This window comes from Ursus arctos, unplaced genomic scaffold (assembly GCF_023065955.2).
Source record: "Ursus arctos isolate Adak ecotype North America unplaced genomic scaffold, UrsArc2.0 scaffold_1, whole genome shotgun sequence".
In the NCBI taxonomy this organism is placed as follows: Eukaryota; Metazoa; Chordata; class Mammalia; order Carnivora; family Ursidae; genus Ursus; species Ursus arctos.
The window spans coordinates 42947715-42968394 of record NW_026622763.1 but is presented as its reverse complement, the minus strand read 5'-3'; the positions used below and the strand labels follow the sequence as shown (position 1 = coordinate 42968394).

At 38.2% G+C, this 20680-nt stretch overlaps 1 protein-coding gene across 1 annotated transcript in view; it reads left to right on the top strand.

Annotated features, from left to right (window-relative positions):
• Positions 1-20680, top strand: part of FAP (fibroblast activation protein alpha) — a 70314-nt gene that overhangs the window by 24444 nt on the left and 25190 nt on the right. The window contains exons 9-16 of the mRNA XM_026492676.4: positions 512-666; positions 2657-2760; positions 4883-5018; positions 8219-8263; positions 14226-14330; positions 14429-14499; positions 16293-16346; positions 18293-18417. Of these exons, the coding sequence (XP_026348461.2) occupies positions 512-666; positions 2657-2760; positions 4883-5018; positions 8219-8263; positions 14226-14330; positions 14429-14499; positions 16293-16346; positions 18293-18417 (795 nt within the window). The remainder of the gene's footprint in view (positions 1-511; positions 667-2656; positions 2761-4882; positions 5019-8218; positions 8264-14225; positions 14331-14428; positions 14500-16292; positions 16347-18292; positions 18418-20680) is intronic.

The following is a 20680-nucleotide window of genomic DNA, read 5'->3' as shown; positions in this document are numbered from 1 at the left end:
CATGTAGGATCCAGGACTCACCTGGACATTAAAAGGTCTTGTAGTCCTTGCTTTTACTAAAAAATATATAACTGAGCTGTTGTTGTTGTTGTTGTTGTTTTTAATATTCCTAGGATAAAAAGTCATCTTCCAACATTTATGTCACTCTGTAATATAATTACAGTTCCCCTTGTTTGGGCTACTTGAGGTGACTATAAAAACCAGAAGCTGTCCCAAAGGGAAAAGGTTACTTATTGTTGAAATGTTTAATTAATTTACTTAAATAATTACATTTCTGATTTAATACCAATTCGTAAGAAGACTGGTTGATGTTTGATATGAGGTATAAGGTTAAACTCTTTCTTTAAACTCAGATTGTCCTTTTTAATAACCAAATTTTGGGATATGTTACATCCACATTAAATACATTATTTCAGTCAATAAATGGCTAATACAATGTATTTTGAAGCATTTACAATGATCTTAAGAGTCAGTTATAACTGTAATTAACATGCTTGTATTTGTCTTTCAGAGGAAATGCTTGCTACAAAATATGCTCTCTGGTGGTCTCCTAATGGAAAATTTTTGGCATATGCAGAATTTAATGATACAGAGATACCAGTTATTGCCTATTCCTATTTTGGTGATGAACAATATCCTAGAACAATAAATATTCCATACCCAAAGGTATGTTGAGTACTTTTAGCAGATGCTTCCATTTCTCCGGTGTCAAAATGAGCAACCAATACCATGAATAGAGGTGGGATCAACAAGTTTGGAGAGCTTCTTATCCTTGTGCATTGTAAGGCAAACATTGTACTGTGCTCTATTATTTATGTGGACGTCTGTTGCTTTGGACATCTGGTTGTGCTGGATGAAGTAGTCTTTGCAAAATCCATCGCAGAATCTTTGAAAAACATATGGTCTAGATTATGGAGGAAAAACAAGCTTAACTTAATTTTAATTTTTCATATTTCGTGCTCCAAATTCAGGGTAAAGTTCTGTTTTGCAATTCCCTCTTGAATTCTCATGTAAATGCAAACTAGAATGGAAAATACAAATGTTGAACTTGATGTTCCTGTCAGGTAGAAACAGGCATGTGTTATGATCTTTTCTGGACATACAAGGTAGGTTAGGTTTGTAAGCCTAGTTTCTTCCTTGAGGAATTAAACGTGGAGTTTAAAGTTTCTTGTATAACCATTCTAGAATTCTCAGTGTACACACTTTTCATTCAGCCCCATGTCTGTAGTGGGAGAACGGCAAGGTCACGGTGGAGAAGCACCATATCCCGATTTGATTTAGACAAAAAATCTGAAAGGGGATCAAATCAAATCATAAATCGTCCTCTCTCACAAGAAGTGATTTTAGAAAATACTTCTTTGTTCTTTAGTCGCTATGGTGTTTACTTGCGAAAGAGAACACTGTTACAGATGGATCCAGTGGGTGCCTATATGTGACAAAGATGGACAGATGTGCATACGCACAAGTGATTTTTGATGCGAGTCAAAGTGATTGTGGTAAGAGAAATAAAAATAGCAGATAGTCTAAAATTTATGTTAAAAGTCATCTGAGAAAAGGCAGTGTATAGGAGATGCATGTTTAGGTAGGAGACCCCTCAATGGCTGGGTAAAAAGTCTGAAAGCTGGAGATATTTGGAAGCAAGAGGTGTGGTTCCTGGGGCCCAAGATGTGAAAGAACTTGGGTCTTTAGGAGGGTGGAAGGGAGCAGGAAGAGACGGAGGAACCCAGTACTGAGGACTGACTGACGCTGGCAGAGAAGTTGGAACCCAAATTTTCACGTTTCCTTGAAGACCGAAGTTGTTGAAACATCTGATGTTAGACTGAGAGGTGAGACGACCTGAAAGAAGCCTAAAGCCCCAGCTAAATCTCACAGGGAAACAGGTCAGAGGAGGGCCTGGACAGTTCTTTAGATAAATCCAAACAGCATGGAGTCATTTAAGGCTGTGAACCTAAACTTCGTGGACTTAAATTGTTTAACAATTATAAGACTCTCTTTTTCTGTGTTAAAATAACAGGAACTCTAAGAAGCTGTCTGGGTGTGAACTACACTGTCATGTAAATTTAGGGTGTATAATAGCACAGAAAGTACAAAACAAGAAAAGTGCAAATTCCACGGGCACTTTATTTGGAGGTGACATTTCCCTAATTTGGGGGAATGATAGCAGTAGTAATGTAACCGCTAGGAGATTGAGTGATGATTGTCCTAGACCAAATTACAGGGTGCAAGGCAAAGAGTATCTTTCATTATTTATTCTTTACACTGTCCTCCCCTCTACACTCCCTCTAGCACATGGAGAAATGATTATTATACTTATCCTAATAATAATAATAGGACATATCTGTTTTGAAAGTCAGAAAAGATAATATCAATTATAGAACTGCATTTTCATATCCAAAGTATTCTTTCCCTATGAATTAAAGCTCCCTCATTAATCACTTAAAATATGTGTTTTTCACTCTGGTTGACACAATATTTGTAATTGCCGTGCAAGTAAAATTGAAATGAGATTCCTGGGCATGTTATAATTAGAATGTTTTCAACAGTAATATACTTTATATCATTAGCTTATAAAATTCCTAAAGTGTCTTTAATATGGTGGTGATAATTAGAATTTTATGAGCTTATATATATATATATATCTCCAATTTTTTGGCAGGCTGGAGCTAAGAATCCTGTTGTTCGGTTATTTATTATCGATACCACTTATCCTGAGCATGTGGGTCCCAGAGAAGTGCCAGTTCCAGCAATGATAGCTTCAAGGTATAGTAAACTCAGCTGCTTCCTATCTTAAACTGAATTTTAACACTGAAATTTCTTAATTGGGATTTACATTTCTTTTCTAGTGAGTTTATGATGTGTATACTCTAAGCAAAAATAAATAAATAAAATTGGCATGCAAACCCAAACACACAACCAAATTTAAAAAAATCACAAACACATTTCTTATGTTGATTTTAAAATATTAGCCTCTTTCACACAGATAAAGATGATCGTAGTGATCAGTCTGAGGCTCCCTCAGAGGAGTGAATGTAAACCTGGGATCAGTAGGCTAGTAGTTAAATTCCTATGTGTTCTCAGCATGGCTTCTCTCAACACAGGTCTGCTTTCTCTCCAGCCCAGCGTTTATAGATCGTGCTTGATCACATACGCATGACAAACTAGAGAAGATAAGCCAACCCTCTCCAAATATTAGCATTTTATTTTTACTAGGATGCTGTCTATCCACAATTATCTGGGTATCCAATTATCTGTTTGGGGTTAACTATGGGGTTAACTATAGGTAGACAGGGACATGAAGCGGTCTCACTTCCCCAGCATGTAGATGTAGATATTGGCTGATTAGCCCCGATTATAGCAACCCTTCAGCCCTCCCTCAGTCCTCTGTGGTCATTCTGGTTGGAGCAGATAGAGGCAAGAGGTCCCCTACGCCCTGCCTGGTGGGCCTCCTTACTACCTCCCGAACCCTAGCAGGCCACGGCTTGGCTTCTCTCCTGCTGCCCCATGAAGGGGAGTCAGCCAGGGCCAAGCAATTGATCACTAACAGGGAAAAGAACCTCAGCAGAGACCTCTGCTGTGTCCTGCCAGGGTGAATCCACTCGTGGATAATTGAAAATGGCTTTATTTTTTTGGATGATCCATTACTCCCCCAACCCCAATCTAGTTGATTAAAACCAAATACGTCTTTTTTTTTCTTTTGAAGTGTCATTCTCCTTAGGAGGCAAATGGAATGATAGAAAGGGTACTGTAGAAGGAGTCAAGGGGCTTGTTGGGGCATCTATAAAATATTAACAATTTAATAGGAAGAGCTAACATTTTCTCAGTACCACCATGTGTACTCAAGAACCTTAAGCACTCTCCACAAACTCTCTAGCAAGCTTTGAGTTTGGTAATATTATTATTCCCATTTTATATAGAAACAGAGGCACAGATATGTTAAGTAAGTAGCCTTAAATAGTATAACTAGTAGGAGGTAAAAGCAGAATCTGAGCCAGAGACCCTTCCAGTTCTGGGATTTCTTTTAAACATCAATGTCCAAAATTCTGTGGTTTAATTACATCGATGCTCTCTACCTGCGGCTTCACCCTCAGAGCCGAGTAATAATTGTTGCCATTCGGTGACACCAACGACGTGCCGAGCGTCATTTGGGTTCCTTAGTGTACATCACCTCTGATTATTATAGTAAGCCTGAATTTCAACCCCTGATCATGGTCACAGTTAAAACCCGGCTTCCAACACAAGCCTGCCTGGAGAGAAAGATGGGCCTTTACCACGCTGGGCGTTCTCTCAACTAGTTAAAAAATGAAACATTGAGTTTACCTGCGAAAAATCACCAGTTTAATGCTTTTCCCCTCTAGATTGACCAATAGCTTGGCCTCATGTCTTAAAATGTTTCTTAAGATGTAAAAATCCAAAATGAGAAGAAACCCAAGCATATAATAATTCCATTTAGATGAATGAGCTCCCTTATAGATGTTCTTTAAAAATCAGCAAGTATGGGGTGCCCAGGTTGTTCAGTAGGTTAAGCATCTGACTCTTGATTTTGGCTCAGGTCATGATCTCGGGGTCATGCCTTGGAGCCCCACATCAAGCTCTGCACTTGGAGCCTGCTTAAGATTCTCTCTCTCCCTCTCCCTTTGCCCCCTCCCCTGCCCTGGGCTCATGTGCACTCTCTCTCTTAAAAAGAAAAAATTAATAAAATAAATAAAATAAAATTCAGCAAGTATATTTAAGCCTTCTCTGTAGAGAAGGGAAAATTTTACCTTCCTTATCTATGGAATACATATTTCATAATAATAAAATGCATCCTTTAGAAAGTAGAACTTAAATTATTTGATGTGATACTGGTTTATGATTGTGACTCCCTGTTTTGCTTTATTTGCAGTGATTATTACTTCAGTTGGCTCACATGGGTTACTGATGAACGAATATGCTTGCAGTGGCTAAAAAGAATCCAGAATGTTTCAGTTCTGTCTATATGTGATTTCAGGGAAGGCTGGCAGACATGGGATTGTCCAAAGGTAGGTTATATTAAAACCACAGAGGTTTATTTCTGAAGATGAAAGTATATGAGGGGGGACTTATCTGTAGCTAACATTTTGTATTATAAGGCTAGAATTACAGCATTCAACTCTTGATTGCTTTGCAAAAAACTCCCTCTTCACTCACAGTCCACTATTTTTATTAAATAAGTAAGATACCCCTTGTTTTCTTGAATGACTTTAGCACTGAGACTGCATGGAGAAAAAGACTAACTGAAACAGTGTAACATTGGAGAAATAAGGCGTCTGGTTCTGAGTTAGGACGGGGATCTATCCTTTTGAGATAAAAGGATTGGCAGTCAAAAAAAACAAAATAAGGAGGGTGAAAAAATAAGATGGGTGTATTAGGGAAATAGATGTGTTCTATTAAAAAAAGAAGAAGAAGAAAGAAAAAATGCAAATGGTGCTATGTTCTATTCAGTGTCAAAATTGAAAAATAAAAATTTCAAAGGAAATGGATATTATCAAAAGAAAGCCAAATATTCCCATTTTAAAATTAACAGCAGATAATTGAGACTATGACATGAAATATCGGATCAAATTATCCTGCTCTCCTGTTATCTTGAGAGTATTCCATACTGTGCTAATTTTAGGGAGAAAAAAACTTGAAAATTAGGCATAGATTTATTGTTGAGTTTTAATTGTTTCTATTGTTCAAATCCAAACATAATCTGTTAAATTAATGAGTGAGACAAGTACTTCAGCAATCTAAAAGCTTTAAAATGAACCTGTTCATAAGTACTCATATTAAAGACTAAGAAATACAAAATGTTTTCTTTAAATAGGAAATTTGATGGATACATTTCATAAGACTTCTAATTATGAAGACATGTTTCATTAAACCAAATATAGAACAAACGTATTTTATAAAGTAAGAAAAAAAGCACAGAGCAATCAAAGTAAATCACTAAATTCCATCTCGAAATTAGGACACTATGTTTTGCAAGAAAAGAGTCATATGAATCTATTTGGAAATATATCAGGACTATAATAGTCAACATTACTCGGGCTAAAAATATTTTTTAAATCACTACCCTGTAAGAAGCTTGACTAATTTTGATGGAATATGCTAGAAGCTTATTTTTATCTTATTTATATTTTGATATACAAAACAGAAAGATTTTGGCTTTAATGCAGTAGAATGGGGGGAGAAAAGAATAAATTTGATTGTGGTAGTTAATTAGAAACCATTCATCTGATAAATCAGCTTTGGAGGAATATATCTTCAATGTTTGTATTGAATCTAGGTATGACGAATTATTGCTTTAATTTTATTAGTTTAAAACTCTAAGATCAGTCATTTAGATACAATTTTTAGTTCTCAAACCTAGGCATTTAAAAACAGCAATTGCTTTGGAGTCTGAAATTCTAATTTATCAAAATCAGGGACAACTTTAATCCAAACTGACAGAGTATATAAGATGCTTATTCAAGGAGATGTGGAAGTCCTTGGAATATAAGCTTTAGTTTTATGGCCCAAAACAGTGATTAAATTCAGAATACCAGGTTTAATTAACCTTAGGATTTCAAAACAACCTCTGTTTCCAAATAATTTGGTAAGTACGTGGAACACGTTTTCTGATTTAAGAACAACAAAACATTGAGTTAGACAGCAAAGCTGTGCCTTAAGATTTATTATTCCCTTGATTTTTATGACAGTACCCGCACTCATGGTTCTCTTTCTTCTTCACTGACTGTTCTTTTTGTTTCCAGCAATTCTTTTCTGCTCTCTGGAAATCTTATTATTCTCCAAATTAATGTATTCGCAGGACAGGCTAACTGCTATAACAGCAATAAAACCCTCCCAGTAATTGAGTGGGTTAAGACAATAGAAATGTTTTGCACATTCATGTAACCACCTACTAGTGAGTCCAAGTGAGTGGGGAATGGTGAGGGGTGGGAGATGGGGTGCTCAGGTTGATGGCATTTCTGCTGTCTTATCTAGTGATTTCCAAGGTTAGTCCAAAGTCATTCAAACCTGACCACCAATATCCAGCTGGGGGTTGGAAAAGGGAATGGAGAATCATGCACAAGAGGTTTTTATAGGTTAGGCCTAGAAGTGGAATGAGTCACTTCTGCTCACACACCATTGGTTAGAACTTATCATAGGACCACATCTTATGGGAAGGAGGCCTGGGAAATGGAGCCCGGCTGTAGTCCTAGCAAAAAGAGAAAATGATTGCTGATAATCTTATAGTCTTTGCCACAACTCTCAACTTACTCTTTAGGTGATTTTTATCTATACCAGAGGTTTTGGTTACCATTGGCCCCTCAAATTTATTCTGAGGATTTGAACTTTTAAGTATCTCTGGCTACATCTTCTCTGGCCTGTCCTCACTATCGATATCTAGATGTAGGCCTTTATCATCCTTTTCCCAAGCATTACAATAGCATTCCAACTGATCTCTCCACCTCCTTCGATCTTACTCACTTCTAATCCATTCTCTCTATTATGTTCACAATTATATTTTCAAAATTGTGATTTTTGAAATCCTTCAAAGAATTTACCCAGAGGGGGAGTCCAAACTTCCTAGAGTGGCATCAGAATTTCTCCGGGATGTTTCTGATACCCCTGCATCTTTCCTCATCTTCAACTCTTTTCAGTAGTCACCCTCCGCTCAGCCTTATTGAACCACACCTGTGGTCTACTAAGCTGGCCTGGTCTCTGTGTTGTTCGTTTCACATAGAATGTTCTTTCTCTATTTGTCTAGGAAAGCCTATTCATCCTTTTAAGCTTACTAAATTTTGTTCAATAAATGATGGATTGTATTATGCTAAAATATACACCAAAATAAGATCCAGTGCACATTTTAAAATTCCTACCTACTTAATAGGACTAAGAAAAAAAAATTAAACTCCACTGTAAAATGCTACGTGACGCTAAGTGCTTGGGGTTGTCCTAGGCTTCCACAGATGTAATAATTCCAGGCACTGCTTCATGGAAAATTAAACCAGAATTCTTGAAGGTTTGCAGAAAGATCCAGCTCTTACATTACTCATGTGGTTGCAATAGTGCGGATGTACAAGATTTTGAATATGGTCATCTGAAGTGTGAAGTTACTCAATTAGCAATAGTACAGTTTGAGTAGGCAGCACTTAACTGGTTCAAATGCCCAGATTATATTTAGGAAAAACTGTTCTCCTAACAGTATGCTTGATGTGATCTTTCTTTCTTTTAGACCCAGGAGCATATAGAAGAAAGCAGAACTGGATGGGCTGGTGGAGTATGATTTTGCTATCTTTTCCTTGTATTTTAATGTCACTTGACAGATTCTCAGCTATCAAAGGACTATTTCAAATGTATCCAAACTGACCCTATTTGTTTCATAGAAAAAATAACAAGGTAAAGAACAAAAACAAAACCAAAACAACAAAAGTGGTGATCCTTTCAGCAATTTTGTGCCAATTTCAACGTCTGTGTATTTAAAGTTCTGTTGAGAACATATCATATTCCTCATGTTCCAACCTTAATTTTTTAATTGACACTCTGCTATTCTTAATTAATATTCTTATTAAACAAATAAAAAAGATTATTTTTCAAAAGGGATCACAATTCCTGATCAGCTTAAAATAATAATTATTAGCTATTTGAAGCCAGAAGAACCAAATACGCTGGTGTTCTTAGTCATTTAAAGACAATCTACCTCTTATTAAATTTTATATAAACTGAAATGAATAAATGAAGTATATATTTTTTCCAGTTTTTAAGTGATATCAAATAGGAAAATGTATGTTTTGTTGTGGTTTGTGATCCCTTATCTGTAGAGTTTTGGGGATAGATTTATTCTGTGATTTGTGAGAATTTTTAGTGTAAAAAAATCATGTTTTACAAAATTATCAATTTTGTCTAATAGCCCATATGAAGAATACACAACAGGACAAAGAATAAGTGAATGTTGTGTGAATGCTGCCACTTATTACAAGTATATTGAATTCAACTAGCATTTGGATTTAAACACACACACACACAGAGTTTTTCTGAGTGGCACATGCAAAGAAAAAGGAAACTCTTAGGACCTGGTTTAACATATTAACCCCTGATACAAGGACAATAATGACTTCAGAGTCAATTGTAAGATGACAACTCATAAAAAATCGAAGTTAAGGTGGGTAGAAAGAAGGTAAATTGCAAAGTAGAAATCTTCAGTATTAAAAACTCTTTGTTGTACACTTTTCTGGATTTAACAATATTAGCTTACATGTATTTACTCTGTCTTCAGTTGAAGATATTTCAGTTTTATTCATTAACTTGAGAATAGTTATTACTTTATTAATTATATACATTAAGTTACATTCTAAAATAGCAAGGCAACAAGGATAGATGTGTAATTGAGAAAAAAATGGGAAAGTCTTATTTGAGTTCACTCTTTGCCACTGTACTAAATAACACAGGAAAAATCAGGAGTATTCAGTGAAAGGACAGGAATTTCTAAATTTTTGGAACATTGGTCAATCCGAAGCTCATCTTCCAAAAAGGTAATCCCTAGATCATTGCTTGAAAACTTGAAGAAAGGGGGAGTTAATCTATGAGTTCACTCCCATTGCAAAATTTCCAGTAAAGAATGAAGGCAAAGAAGAATTCTTGAAGACTTCCTTCGGTTGTATTCTCCATGATGATAACATAGCTGGAGTTACTACAGAATAACATGAATGATATGATTTTACAAATAGATAAACAATGATACCAACAGTCTTCTCAAAGACATGATTTTAGGAATCCACACACATTTATTCTGAAAATGCTACCAGTGTTCAAAACACTCTGAAATATTTTAGAATGCATCTTTTGAAATCTCTTATTTATAAGCATCTTAGAGTCAACATTTGTATCTTATCAATTTTTACAATCTGTACAGCACCAACCTTGCAACCTCAGCAAACATGAGCTGGATGAATAGATCAATTAATTAATTAATTGCCTTTTAAAGCCACAGAACATTGTTTTACATACCCTCAGTGGAGGCACATGCATATCCTTTGAGGGAAGATGAGATTCCCTACATTAAATCAAAAATCGTTTTTAAAAAATCATGCCAAAATAAATCTAATCAACAACGGGTTACTTATCTGCAGCATATGATTTTGTGCTAGATCATTTTAATACCTGTTGCTCTGGAATTCTATTGGGAAAAAGTACTTTTTCATGTACTCATCTCGATCTCTTAAAATTTACCCAATAGTCAGTAAATTTTCTAAATACCAGAAGAGGTATCGTCAAAAAATCTTTGCACTGAGATCTCTTAAGAAGAAGTTCTTATTCTCCCAAGGCAGCTGCTTTGAAGTGGTCTTTCATAAAATTTTGACATGTCTTTTGAAAGTCAGGCCACAACTTTATACGCTCATAACTCATACATCATAATATGCTGGATAGCGTCTTTTGACCTATAATCAAACCAATCGCTTAATAAAGCTACCCAGAAATAATCTAGAAACATGTATGTCTTTCAGACATTTGTTTAAGGAATATTTATGAAGTTTTTAGAGAAAGGGTACAGGCTAGTCATATTAGTATAAAATTAAAGAGCAATCTTAGAGAAGTTGTTCCTGTAGAATTTATTAAGGAGAATTAAACTGAAAAACCCTTGGAAACCGCCTGTGAATCAGAGTGAGAGAGAATGACTTGCGTAAAGCAATGCACCTGTTAGCTGCAGGCTAACAGTGATAGCTTTACTTATCACTTTCTGTCCTCCGCACGGGATATTCAGGGTCTTAATTTGGGGCAAATAGCCTAACATCTCCTTTAGTATTTGATCACAAACATAACAACCACGAGTGCACTTCAAACAAATTTCTTCTTGCCCTGTGGAGAACAGACAAAAAAAGAAGCCTTTAATCAAAGGATCTAGTATTGAGGTAGTAAAATGGAGAACAAGCACTAAAAGCACACAACTAGAGTGCAAAGCCACATTTAAATTATTTTAAAATAAGTAAGCAACACACTACACCTCCCTTAGTGTTGGCAAAACCCCCTTTGTTCAGAAAACTGAGGGTTGTTTTGGGTTTGTATTTTTTTTAACTTTTAAGTAAGCCTTTATTTCCTTGTTTCACAAATGAAGCTGGCCGAATTTGGTTGCCAGAAAAATGAGTTTTCTACTCGATGCTTGGAAGTCTGTGTTTTTCACTGAATGTGGACTCTGTTTAGGCATCAGCCTCTGCTGAGTAGGACCTCAGGTTGTTCACCAACAATGGCAAGAAATTATCTGTGGTAAATAATCTTACCTTCCGAGTAAAATATTTGAAATGGCTTTGCACATAGAGGTGAGTAATTTTTCAGAAAATCTAAGCACGATAAAGGGGCTGTGAAATAGCCTTGTTAAAACTGAGGACCCCCTAGTTATGGGCGCTTATCTAGGGTCCAGGCGTGACTTGCTGCCAGAAGCACTTAACTCAGGATGCATGATGGACTCGGCTCTGGGAAAGTGAAGGCGGAAATATTTCACACTCTCTTTAGCTCACCCAAGTTACCCGCTCATCTAAAGCAGCTGTCTTCAGCGTGTGCAATAAAAGGGGTGAAGATAACAGTCTTTGCTTAGCAGAGATATTCTTCCTGCTCGCCTGATTCTGATATCTTAAAACATAACACTCTGCCCTCTGATTTTTTTTTCAATGAAAATGAAATTTTAAGTCTCGATCTAGAACAAAACCTTTTTCACAGCTCCTTACTAACCAGAGGTGTGAGGAGAATATGTTTTTACTCTAGCACCTTAAAATATTTTGGACCCTGGTTCCATTTTAGCGGTGAAGACAACGTAGCCCTGGTTTTCGTCTTTCACCCTGAGGAGTGAGAGGGAGGCCTTGTAAAGTGGCTACTAGGAAGCAGGTATATCATCATTTTTCTAAGCAGGCAAAGCTTCATTCTGACATGAAAGAATGGCTTGTCATGACGACCTAAGCTAATGAAATTCCAGCCACCAAATTCCAAGCCAGAATTTCTTTTCCCTGGGTCTCTTTTTCACTCAGTTCACTCTCAATTTCATTTAGAGGCATTAGTCTCAATACCCCAAATCCCACCGAGGCTGTCTTCTGATTAATGAAACTAACAAATGAATCGTGTAAGGAGACGGTAGTTTCTCCTTACTCCATTTTTCATCTGGTGAAAGCCATCCGTTCTGTGCCAGAGTGATTCAGACTTAGTTTCCTGGGACCGCCACAACGAAGTACCACAAACACAGTGGCTTCAAACAACAGAAATTCACTCTGCCACCATCCTGGAGGCTGTAAGTCCAAAGTCAACGTGTCAGCAGGGTCCTGCTCCCTCTGAAGCCTCCAGGGAAGAGCTCTTTCTCATTCCTTCCAGCTACTAGGGGCTCTCGGCAGTCCTCGGGCTTCTTTGACTCACAGTTGCATCTCTCCAATGTCTGCTTCACCATCACGTAGCCTTCTTTCCCGTGTTCCCTGGGTCTAGTGATAGCCTCTCTTCTGATGAGAACACCAGCTAGATTGGATTCAGGGCCCACCCTAATCCAATTCGATCACATCTCAATTCTTACCTTGATTATATCTGCAAATAGGGTCATTATCTTCCTCCCTTTAGGTGGCTAAAACAAAGTGCCATAGCCCGAGTGCTTAGAGACAACAGAAGTTGATTTCTCACACTTCTGGAGGCTGGGAGTCTTAGCTCAGGGTGCCAGCCTGGTTGGGTTCTGGTGAGAGCTCTCTTCTGGGTTGCAGACCACCAACTTCTTGTATCCTTGCATGGTAGAGAATGGAACAAGGGAAGCAAGCTCTCTGGTGATTCTTATAAGAGCATCAATCCTGTTCATGGGGGCTCTACTCATGTGACGTCATCTCATCCTAGTCACCTGCCAAAGCTCCCACCTCCTAATACCATCCTAGTGGGGGTTAGGGTTTCAAAATATGAATTTTGGGGGAGATAGAAACATTCAGTCCATAATAGTCACCATTGGGAGTTCTGGGTTCAAATGGGAATTTTGGAGAATGCTATTCAGACCACTACAGACACCATACCCAAGTAAGTTACATTTTAATATCATGTAATCATAACCATTATTTTTTATCAAAAAGCATCAATTATCAGATCATACATGGAGCCATCACTAAAAAGGCCTACAGCAACTAAAAGATACTGGTAGTTTGGTTGTTGTCCCTTGGTCAGTTCTGAAGGAGTGGAACAACTTGTTTCACTGTTATGGGGAAGTGCTTCTGGTTAGAGGCACCTGGTTTGGGATTATCCGTGGGAATCTCTACTGGGCATGATGCTGAGCGGCTCTGTCCTCATGTAGCCATTTTACCACTTTGCCTTTCTTTTACAACCCAAAGACAGCAAAGCCAACAAATATAAGACTATTTTTTGGTTTTTTTTTTTTCAATTGAAAGGAATGTTTTGGAGTTTTTTTATTATTATTATGTCCAGTTAATGGCTATTTTTTTTTAATGGAGAAACTACTAGTTAAAATTTGGTATGAGAACATTTGTAGGGTTTTAGTTGTGTATACCATTCTGGATATAGAGGTGGGGCTGGATATAGAGGTTTCCAGGGCACAGGAAAGCTGAGTGTCAGAGACTCCTTGGGACATTCAGCAGTTCCCAGCAAGTGGCAAGTGGGGGCCCTGGGAAGAGGTCAGAGATAGGCAACGAGGCCTGCTTTGCTCCCTGAACTCAAGGAGTAAACCTGCCACTTGCTTGTCCTGGGTAACATTTTTCCCTCAAGTCTAGAAGTTCTAGAAGTTTCTTTCCACCATGAAAAACCATGGCTAGCAGGCCATGATATTTTCATCTTTAAAATGTCTTCATTGAATCACTGGCATTAGGTGCTTGGCATCAGACAAATAAAAAAATCAAAAGAACTATCAGCCTTCATGAGTCACACTTTGGTCAAATACCACATTTTGAAGTCTGACTTGGCTAAATACCAACACTCACTCGTGATTCTTTTCACTCTATTTCAAACCACATTATTTCCAAGCATAGACAGTCAATCGAATTAAACATTATAAACACAGGGGTATGTAGCAGCAATTAAGCAGCAGTTGGAATGTGCAAATGCCTGTTGGAATCACTAGAAAAGCTGTCTAAAGAATGGAATTTCAGATGTGAGTGATGGAAGGCAGGGGAGGCAGGGCGTTCTGGTTCCTATCATCTTAACTATCCACTGCTTACAAAAAAAAAATCTATAGTTTTAGTTTGGTTTGTCTTTTGAGCATAACCTCTGTTCATTTCTTTCAGTTCTTTGTTTCAACACCAGTTTTCAGCTATGATGCCATTTCATACTACAAAATATTTAGCGACAAGGATGGCTACAAACATATTCACTATATCAAAGACACTGTGGTATGTTCCTTCCAAGATTTATCTCCCCAAAGATCATTCACTTGAGGTTGCTCAAATAACGCTCAGCTTCACACAACATAATGTTTGTCTTTTTATAGGAAAATGCTATTCAAATTACAAGTGGCAAGTGGGAGGCCATAAATATATTCAGAGTAACACAGGATTCACTGTAAGTATTGCATGAAGCATGGTGCACCATTCAGGTTTTAATTGGCACTGATGGACACACAAGTGATACTGCACCACCCCTTCGTTAAGAGCGTTTTTGGTGACTTACTCTATAGGTTAGTTCAGATAGCTGTGGTTTCATTAAGATTGCACATTCTCTAAGAGCTAGTTAACATGATTTCTTTCAGGAAAGCATATTTAGTAAGTGGTCATGTCTCTTGTGATACTTGGTAGATAATTAACTAAAAGTATAAAATTTTTAAAATAGCAACTGCTTCTAAACACAAATTTTACACTTCAGCACTCGAAGAAAGGAGCAAGCTTCCAAAGTCCATGAAGGGCAGCCCGTAGATACAGACATTTGTGTGTGTGTGTGTGTGTGTGTGTGTGAGATTCACTGTTATATAAATTTAAGATCATTATCTATAACAGCTATCATTTTGTGAGCAATTACTTCCTACCACATACTGTGAAGTAGAAACAGAGGTAGGAGAAACCCAAAGGCAGGAAGACCCAGCCATGGTCCTAATCGAGGCCTGCAACCATGGGGACCTAAACTAGAACAGTGAGATACGGACTCTGGGAGGGAAAAGCTATACCTCCTTTTTCTTGTGTCCTTAGCGCTTGGCATAGTGCCTGACACAGCCCTGGAATTCAGTAAATATTTGTTAAATGACTGAGAGGACGGGTACGTGACCTTGAGGACAGATAGAGGACGAACAAGACAGCTGACTCCGTGACAGTGAAGGGAAAGGGGAAGGAAAGGCCAAGTGGACTCGGGTGCCAGGATAGATGAAGGCCACCGTGAAGCCTCTGACGGAACAGGAAAGCTGCGGGGGGCTGCTTGGAAAAGATACGGAGTAGTTTATTCACTGGTAGTTTGAGACGATGTGGGGAAGGCAAGTGCAGGTGACTGTCCCCACGGTCAGAGTTATGTGAAGTTAGTCAACGCACATGGAAGGGTGCTGGTTTAGAGGAACAGTCAATCCTAGGAGTGATTTGCATTCTCTTACCTTTTCTTTCTACTTGGGAATAACGAAGTGTTTATGGCAGTGAAGACATAGACCCACCTGGGCCACTGAACAGTCCTAAGAATTATAAATGGGTAACCGAACCTGACTTTCTACACTCCATTATACTCTTCCAAAAAGAAAAAAAAAAAAAAAAAAAAGACAGTTACTTCGTGATATTCAGACGAACTCACAGAGGAGTGAAAATCATGCCACTAAATTGGATCTCCCACTTCATGGCTATATTAAGACAGGTTAGAACCGGGACCCAGATACTTAAGTAATGAGTATGTTCTCTTGTGACTTCTTTTGCATCTGGGTAAATTAACATGGCCCTTCATAGTGCGGAAGCGTTTCTGGGTTTATAACCACAAATTCACTTATTGTCAGAGCTTCTGTAAAATAAATTCAAAATGTCTTCGGAATCACGGACAGAATTAATATAGCATAGAGAAATCAGTAAACTGTCATGGGTAAGGAAGGGGGTGATATTAATCAATATCCTACCTTATTTTGTGTAACTCATAACCAATGAATCAATATCCCTATAATAAAAAAGGAGTATTCAGCATAATTTAATCTTTCTCCTATGATTTAAAAGTCAGAGTAAGTACATAAAATTCAGAGTTATAAACAGCAATGATTTATCTATGTAAGTGCCAATTAATATAGTTTCATTAGTGAACATTGGACTATATTGTTTATTCTATTAGTATTAGTACTAACAATTCTATCGCCATTTAGTGATCAATACTTATTTAATAACTTCTGAATATATTTTCAGGTTTTATTCTAGCAATGAATTTGAAGGCTACCCTGGAAGAAGAAATATCTATAGGTAATTTATGTCAATATATTCTAATATTTTTATACATTAATATTTGAATGAAAATCTGTCAGAGGCCTTTAGATTTATAGAATATTTTTAGAGCCTGAAATGTAATAAAAATTATTACATTTATATATATATGTATGTATGTGTATATATGTATATATATGCATTTCATATAATAAAAATTATATATGAATCAAGGTAAAGCATTCAGAGAATATTGTATACTGCATCAGTATAAAAATATACACTTCCCTGGGGCCCCTGGGTGGCTCAGCTGATTAAGCACCCAACTCTTAGTTTTGGCTCAGGTCTCGATCTAAGGGTTGTGAGATCAAGCCCTGCCTCCGGCTTCAGGCTCAACAGGGAGTCTGCTTGAGTTTCTCTCTCTCACCCTTGCTCTCTGCCCCTCCTCCTGCACACATACTTTCTCTCTCTCTCTCTCTCTAAAGTAAATAAATAAATCTTTTAAAAAAATACGTACACCCCCAAATATTAGCTAACTCAAAATGTTTTCAGAAAAAAAGTCAAGAAATTCTAATGCAGATATAAACATGATACTAAATACTTCAACTAAATTTAGAGGTAATTGAGGACATTTATCCATTTAGCAGCCACTTATTAAGTCCCTACTGTATACCAGGCATTGTGGTTATTCCCATATCATGTGATTTCTTTTAATATTTTAATATCTATTAATATCTTAAATTAGTGTTTAAATTGGTCGAGTTGTCCCCTTGGTGATTGGAATGGAGCCCTCAACAGCCTTCACTGGATATGGAAGTAAAAGTCATAGTTACCATGGGCTGGTAGTCTGCTATATGTCCGGCACATTTTTATCTACTTTACATATGTAATTTCATTTAATCCCCACAATTTCAGGAGGCAGGTGTTATATTTAGAGCCAGACTTTTGTACCTGGGCATGCTGATCTAACCCCCTTACTATTAACTGCTTACCTAACATTTCCAAGATGACACCAAAATGTGAACATGAATGTGAACTGTAACCAAGGAAATAAGGGATTTTCCTCTGCTGCTCCCTCCTGGATAGTGACTTTTATCTATTGGAGAGACTCCCTCTGTGGTGTTAGCGATGTCTCCGACTCCCCTCTACCAGGCGCTCGGCGACGTCAGGGGCAGCAGCAGAAGGAACAGAGCAGCAGCGAATTATTTTACCAGCCACAACAGACTCTGACCCTGACCCCATTCTGCATCATACCATCTAGTCTGCCCCAAATGAGAATCTGATTCCGAGGGTTTGGGGTCAGGTCTGGGAGTCTGTATATTAAAGCCAGTCACCCCATTCAGGAGCCATGCAGAAGGCTCCAGTGGGGAGAGGGTGAGTCCGACGTGGTAGGTACAGGTTGGCTTGTGTAGGAATGTGGTGGGGGGGGGAGCATTCCCAGGAAGAACTTCTTTGACCCTAAACCTCCTTCAGAAAGGAATGAAAGGCACAGGAGGCTCTTAAAAACTATGGTTTTTATTTCCACTTTGCTTATGACTGATTTCCCCTTCCAGATATATGATAAGAACAGCGACCCCTTTCCTGGTGAGGCTGCCAGACTTGCCTTGCATGTTTTGCATGGGAGTACAGAAAGAGAGGTGGGAAGATGGAGAGCTATGCATTGCCAAGCACTCTGTAAGATGTAGGGGATGAGCGGCTATGGGAAGTGGTCACCTCACTCCCATTCAAGGTGTTAGACATTTCTCCCACCCCAGAGAAACCGAAGGGCTTCTCTCTCAAGGCTTGTGCCTCTCTAGGCAAAGATGATTGAAAATCAGGCTACATCAAAATACTGTAATTCCCCCTTCACTTTAAATGATATTGGCAAGAGAAAAATAGAGTGGGTTTGATGTCAATATGTAAATTAGTCATTTTACATGGAGTAGTACATTTTGATAAATACAATCTCAAAATTTCAGCTTAGTTTTATTTTCATTTTCCTCTAGAATTAGCATTGGAAGCTATCCTCCAAGCAAAAAGTGCATTACTTGCCATCTAAGGAAAGAAAGGTGCCAATATTACACAGCAAGTTTCAGTGACTACGCCAAGTACTATGCACTTGTCTGCTATGGTAGGTAATGGACCCGACACGAGCTCCGCCACCCCACTGCCAATGTTGTCGTCCTCATCACCACCGTCCTCTGATCAGTCCTAAACTACAGGCTATTGAGCACTTGTTATATATGGGGATCTTACCTATGTTATCTTATCTAACGCTTATGGGGCAAAAAATGAAAGGAAGATAGGAGGGCATTTGTATCCTGATATTTTGCAGTTGAGGAACTAGGGAAACTTGCAGAAGGTCCACACTGCTGGTAAAGCGGCAGAGCCGGGGTGGGAGCAGAGATGTGTTGACCGTAAATCCTGAGCTCTCACCGACTGTGTGCGGCAGCAGCGAGACGTTGACGTTGAATGCAAACACCATCTACCCGCTATCACAACAAGACTCCAGCAGTTATCTCAGAAAGCAGCATTCTTTGTTAAAATGGTTGCTGGACTTTGGCCCCATTTGCCTGGAGAAATGTCAAACTCTGCCAGCCAGGGAAAAGAATAATGTCCCAGAAAGCTAACTCCTTCCCTTGGAGGCCAATATTTCTTTGAACTCTATAGTTTCAGTGAGGATAGAAAGTCAACTTTTGTCACCTCGCATGTCTTTCCTATATTGGGGAAACATAATACAAGTAATTCATTCAAATATTAAAAAGTCATAGGGAATAAAACATACCAAATACTTCCTGGTTTTTTAGGCTGTGTGTGCATTTAGTTAATAATTTCTATCCAAATAATTTTATTTTATGCATAACAGCTTATCTATATCTTGAACATATGACAAGCCATGAAACAGGTTAGGTTAGGCATCAGTAGATCAATGAAATATGTTGGGGTCTTGGTAGGCATCATGGAGATTTGGAAAATGGACTTGAGAAATATCTACTTTTCCATTCTCTATCCCAGCCCCGTAATTAATCTCTGAGTTTCACTGGTGAGGAACAGCAAACAGAGAACGCTATTACAAAATACATGCCACTCCACTGTTTCTGGTATCGACTCCCAGTGGAAGGCAACTCAGAGAACAAATGGAATCTTCCACTGATGGAGATCCCTGACCAATTGCAGAAGACCCCAGTTTCTTTCCTTCCCAGAAGGAAGGCTGCCCTGTCATGCCACTTTCCTCATCCCAATCCCCTGGCCCCAGAACCTGAGCCCTAGCTCAACTGACTGCAGACATGAATAAACATTTTAACCCAAATGCTCCCTTCAAGATGGCACAGGATGTCAGTTTGATACAATACTTTCACAAAATGTTGAGTCAATGACATCTTTGAAAAGCCAAGAGATTGTTGTTTATGACTGTATGTGCTGATCATGGTTATGGCACTTAAAGATGCATATTAAATGTCCTTCTCAAATTATATGCAGAATTTTCAAACCAAGCTATGTATTTGTGCAACATGTATTGAAAGCTTACATGCCAGGCATGTGGTATCATTGAACCAACTATACTGAGTCATCTGTTTGTCTTTCTCTCCTGAAGGCAGAGACTGCTTTCTTTTCATCTTTACATTCATAAGGCCAAGAAAAATGTCTACTGCATAATAATTATGCATAACACATAATTGTTGAATGAACATTTGTGGTAAAGAAGATCAAAACACTATTGCCTTTTGCAAAGCCTTACAAAAGACTTGTTCATATGCTGACATATTTACATAGAGACCTCAGTGACCCTACACTTGCCTACATTCATTTATAATTATATGCATTCTGCGATTGTACAATGCCTCAACCCGTTTAGAAAGCACTCTACCACTTTTTATATCACTTTGTCTTCCTAATATTTGCTTGAGTCTGAGTGCCCACTGAAAAGATAAGGAAGCAAAGACTAAGCTCTCCTCAAAAGTTGGTGGAAGAGTCCTTTCTAGAACTTGAATCGCCTGACTTTTCCACACTCACTCTTGCTCGGCAGTATGGTAATTTCCCATTTAGCAAAAAATATACTGTGTGGGAAGCATCACATCGTCTGGTGTTTTTGAAGCTCCAGTAAAATGAGTCACTGAGCCATCATAAGAAAAACCTTGAAATCTTTCCCTTTAGGACTAAGAGTAAAGCCTCATTATGTAACTTCAAACTCTCCAAGAGATGGTGAGTAAATCCCAGATAATAGGATTAAATAGGTAAAAATCCTCTTCCTGATGCTGATGGAACAGAAGTCATGCAAAGGAGGGACTCCAGACAATTGATGCTTTTATGCCCCTGCGACCACACGCTCGGGCCATTTGTATCCAGGGCGGCCAGTCATTAGTCTGCCTCAGAATTTGGCCAGAGAAGATCTG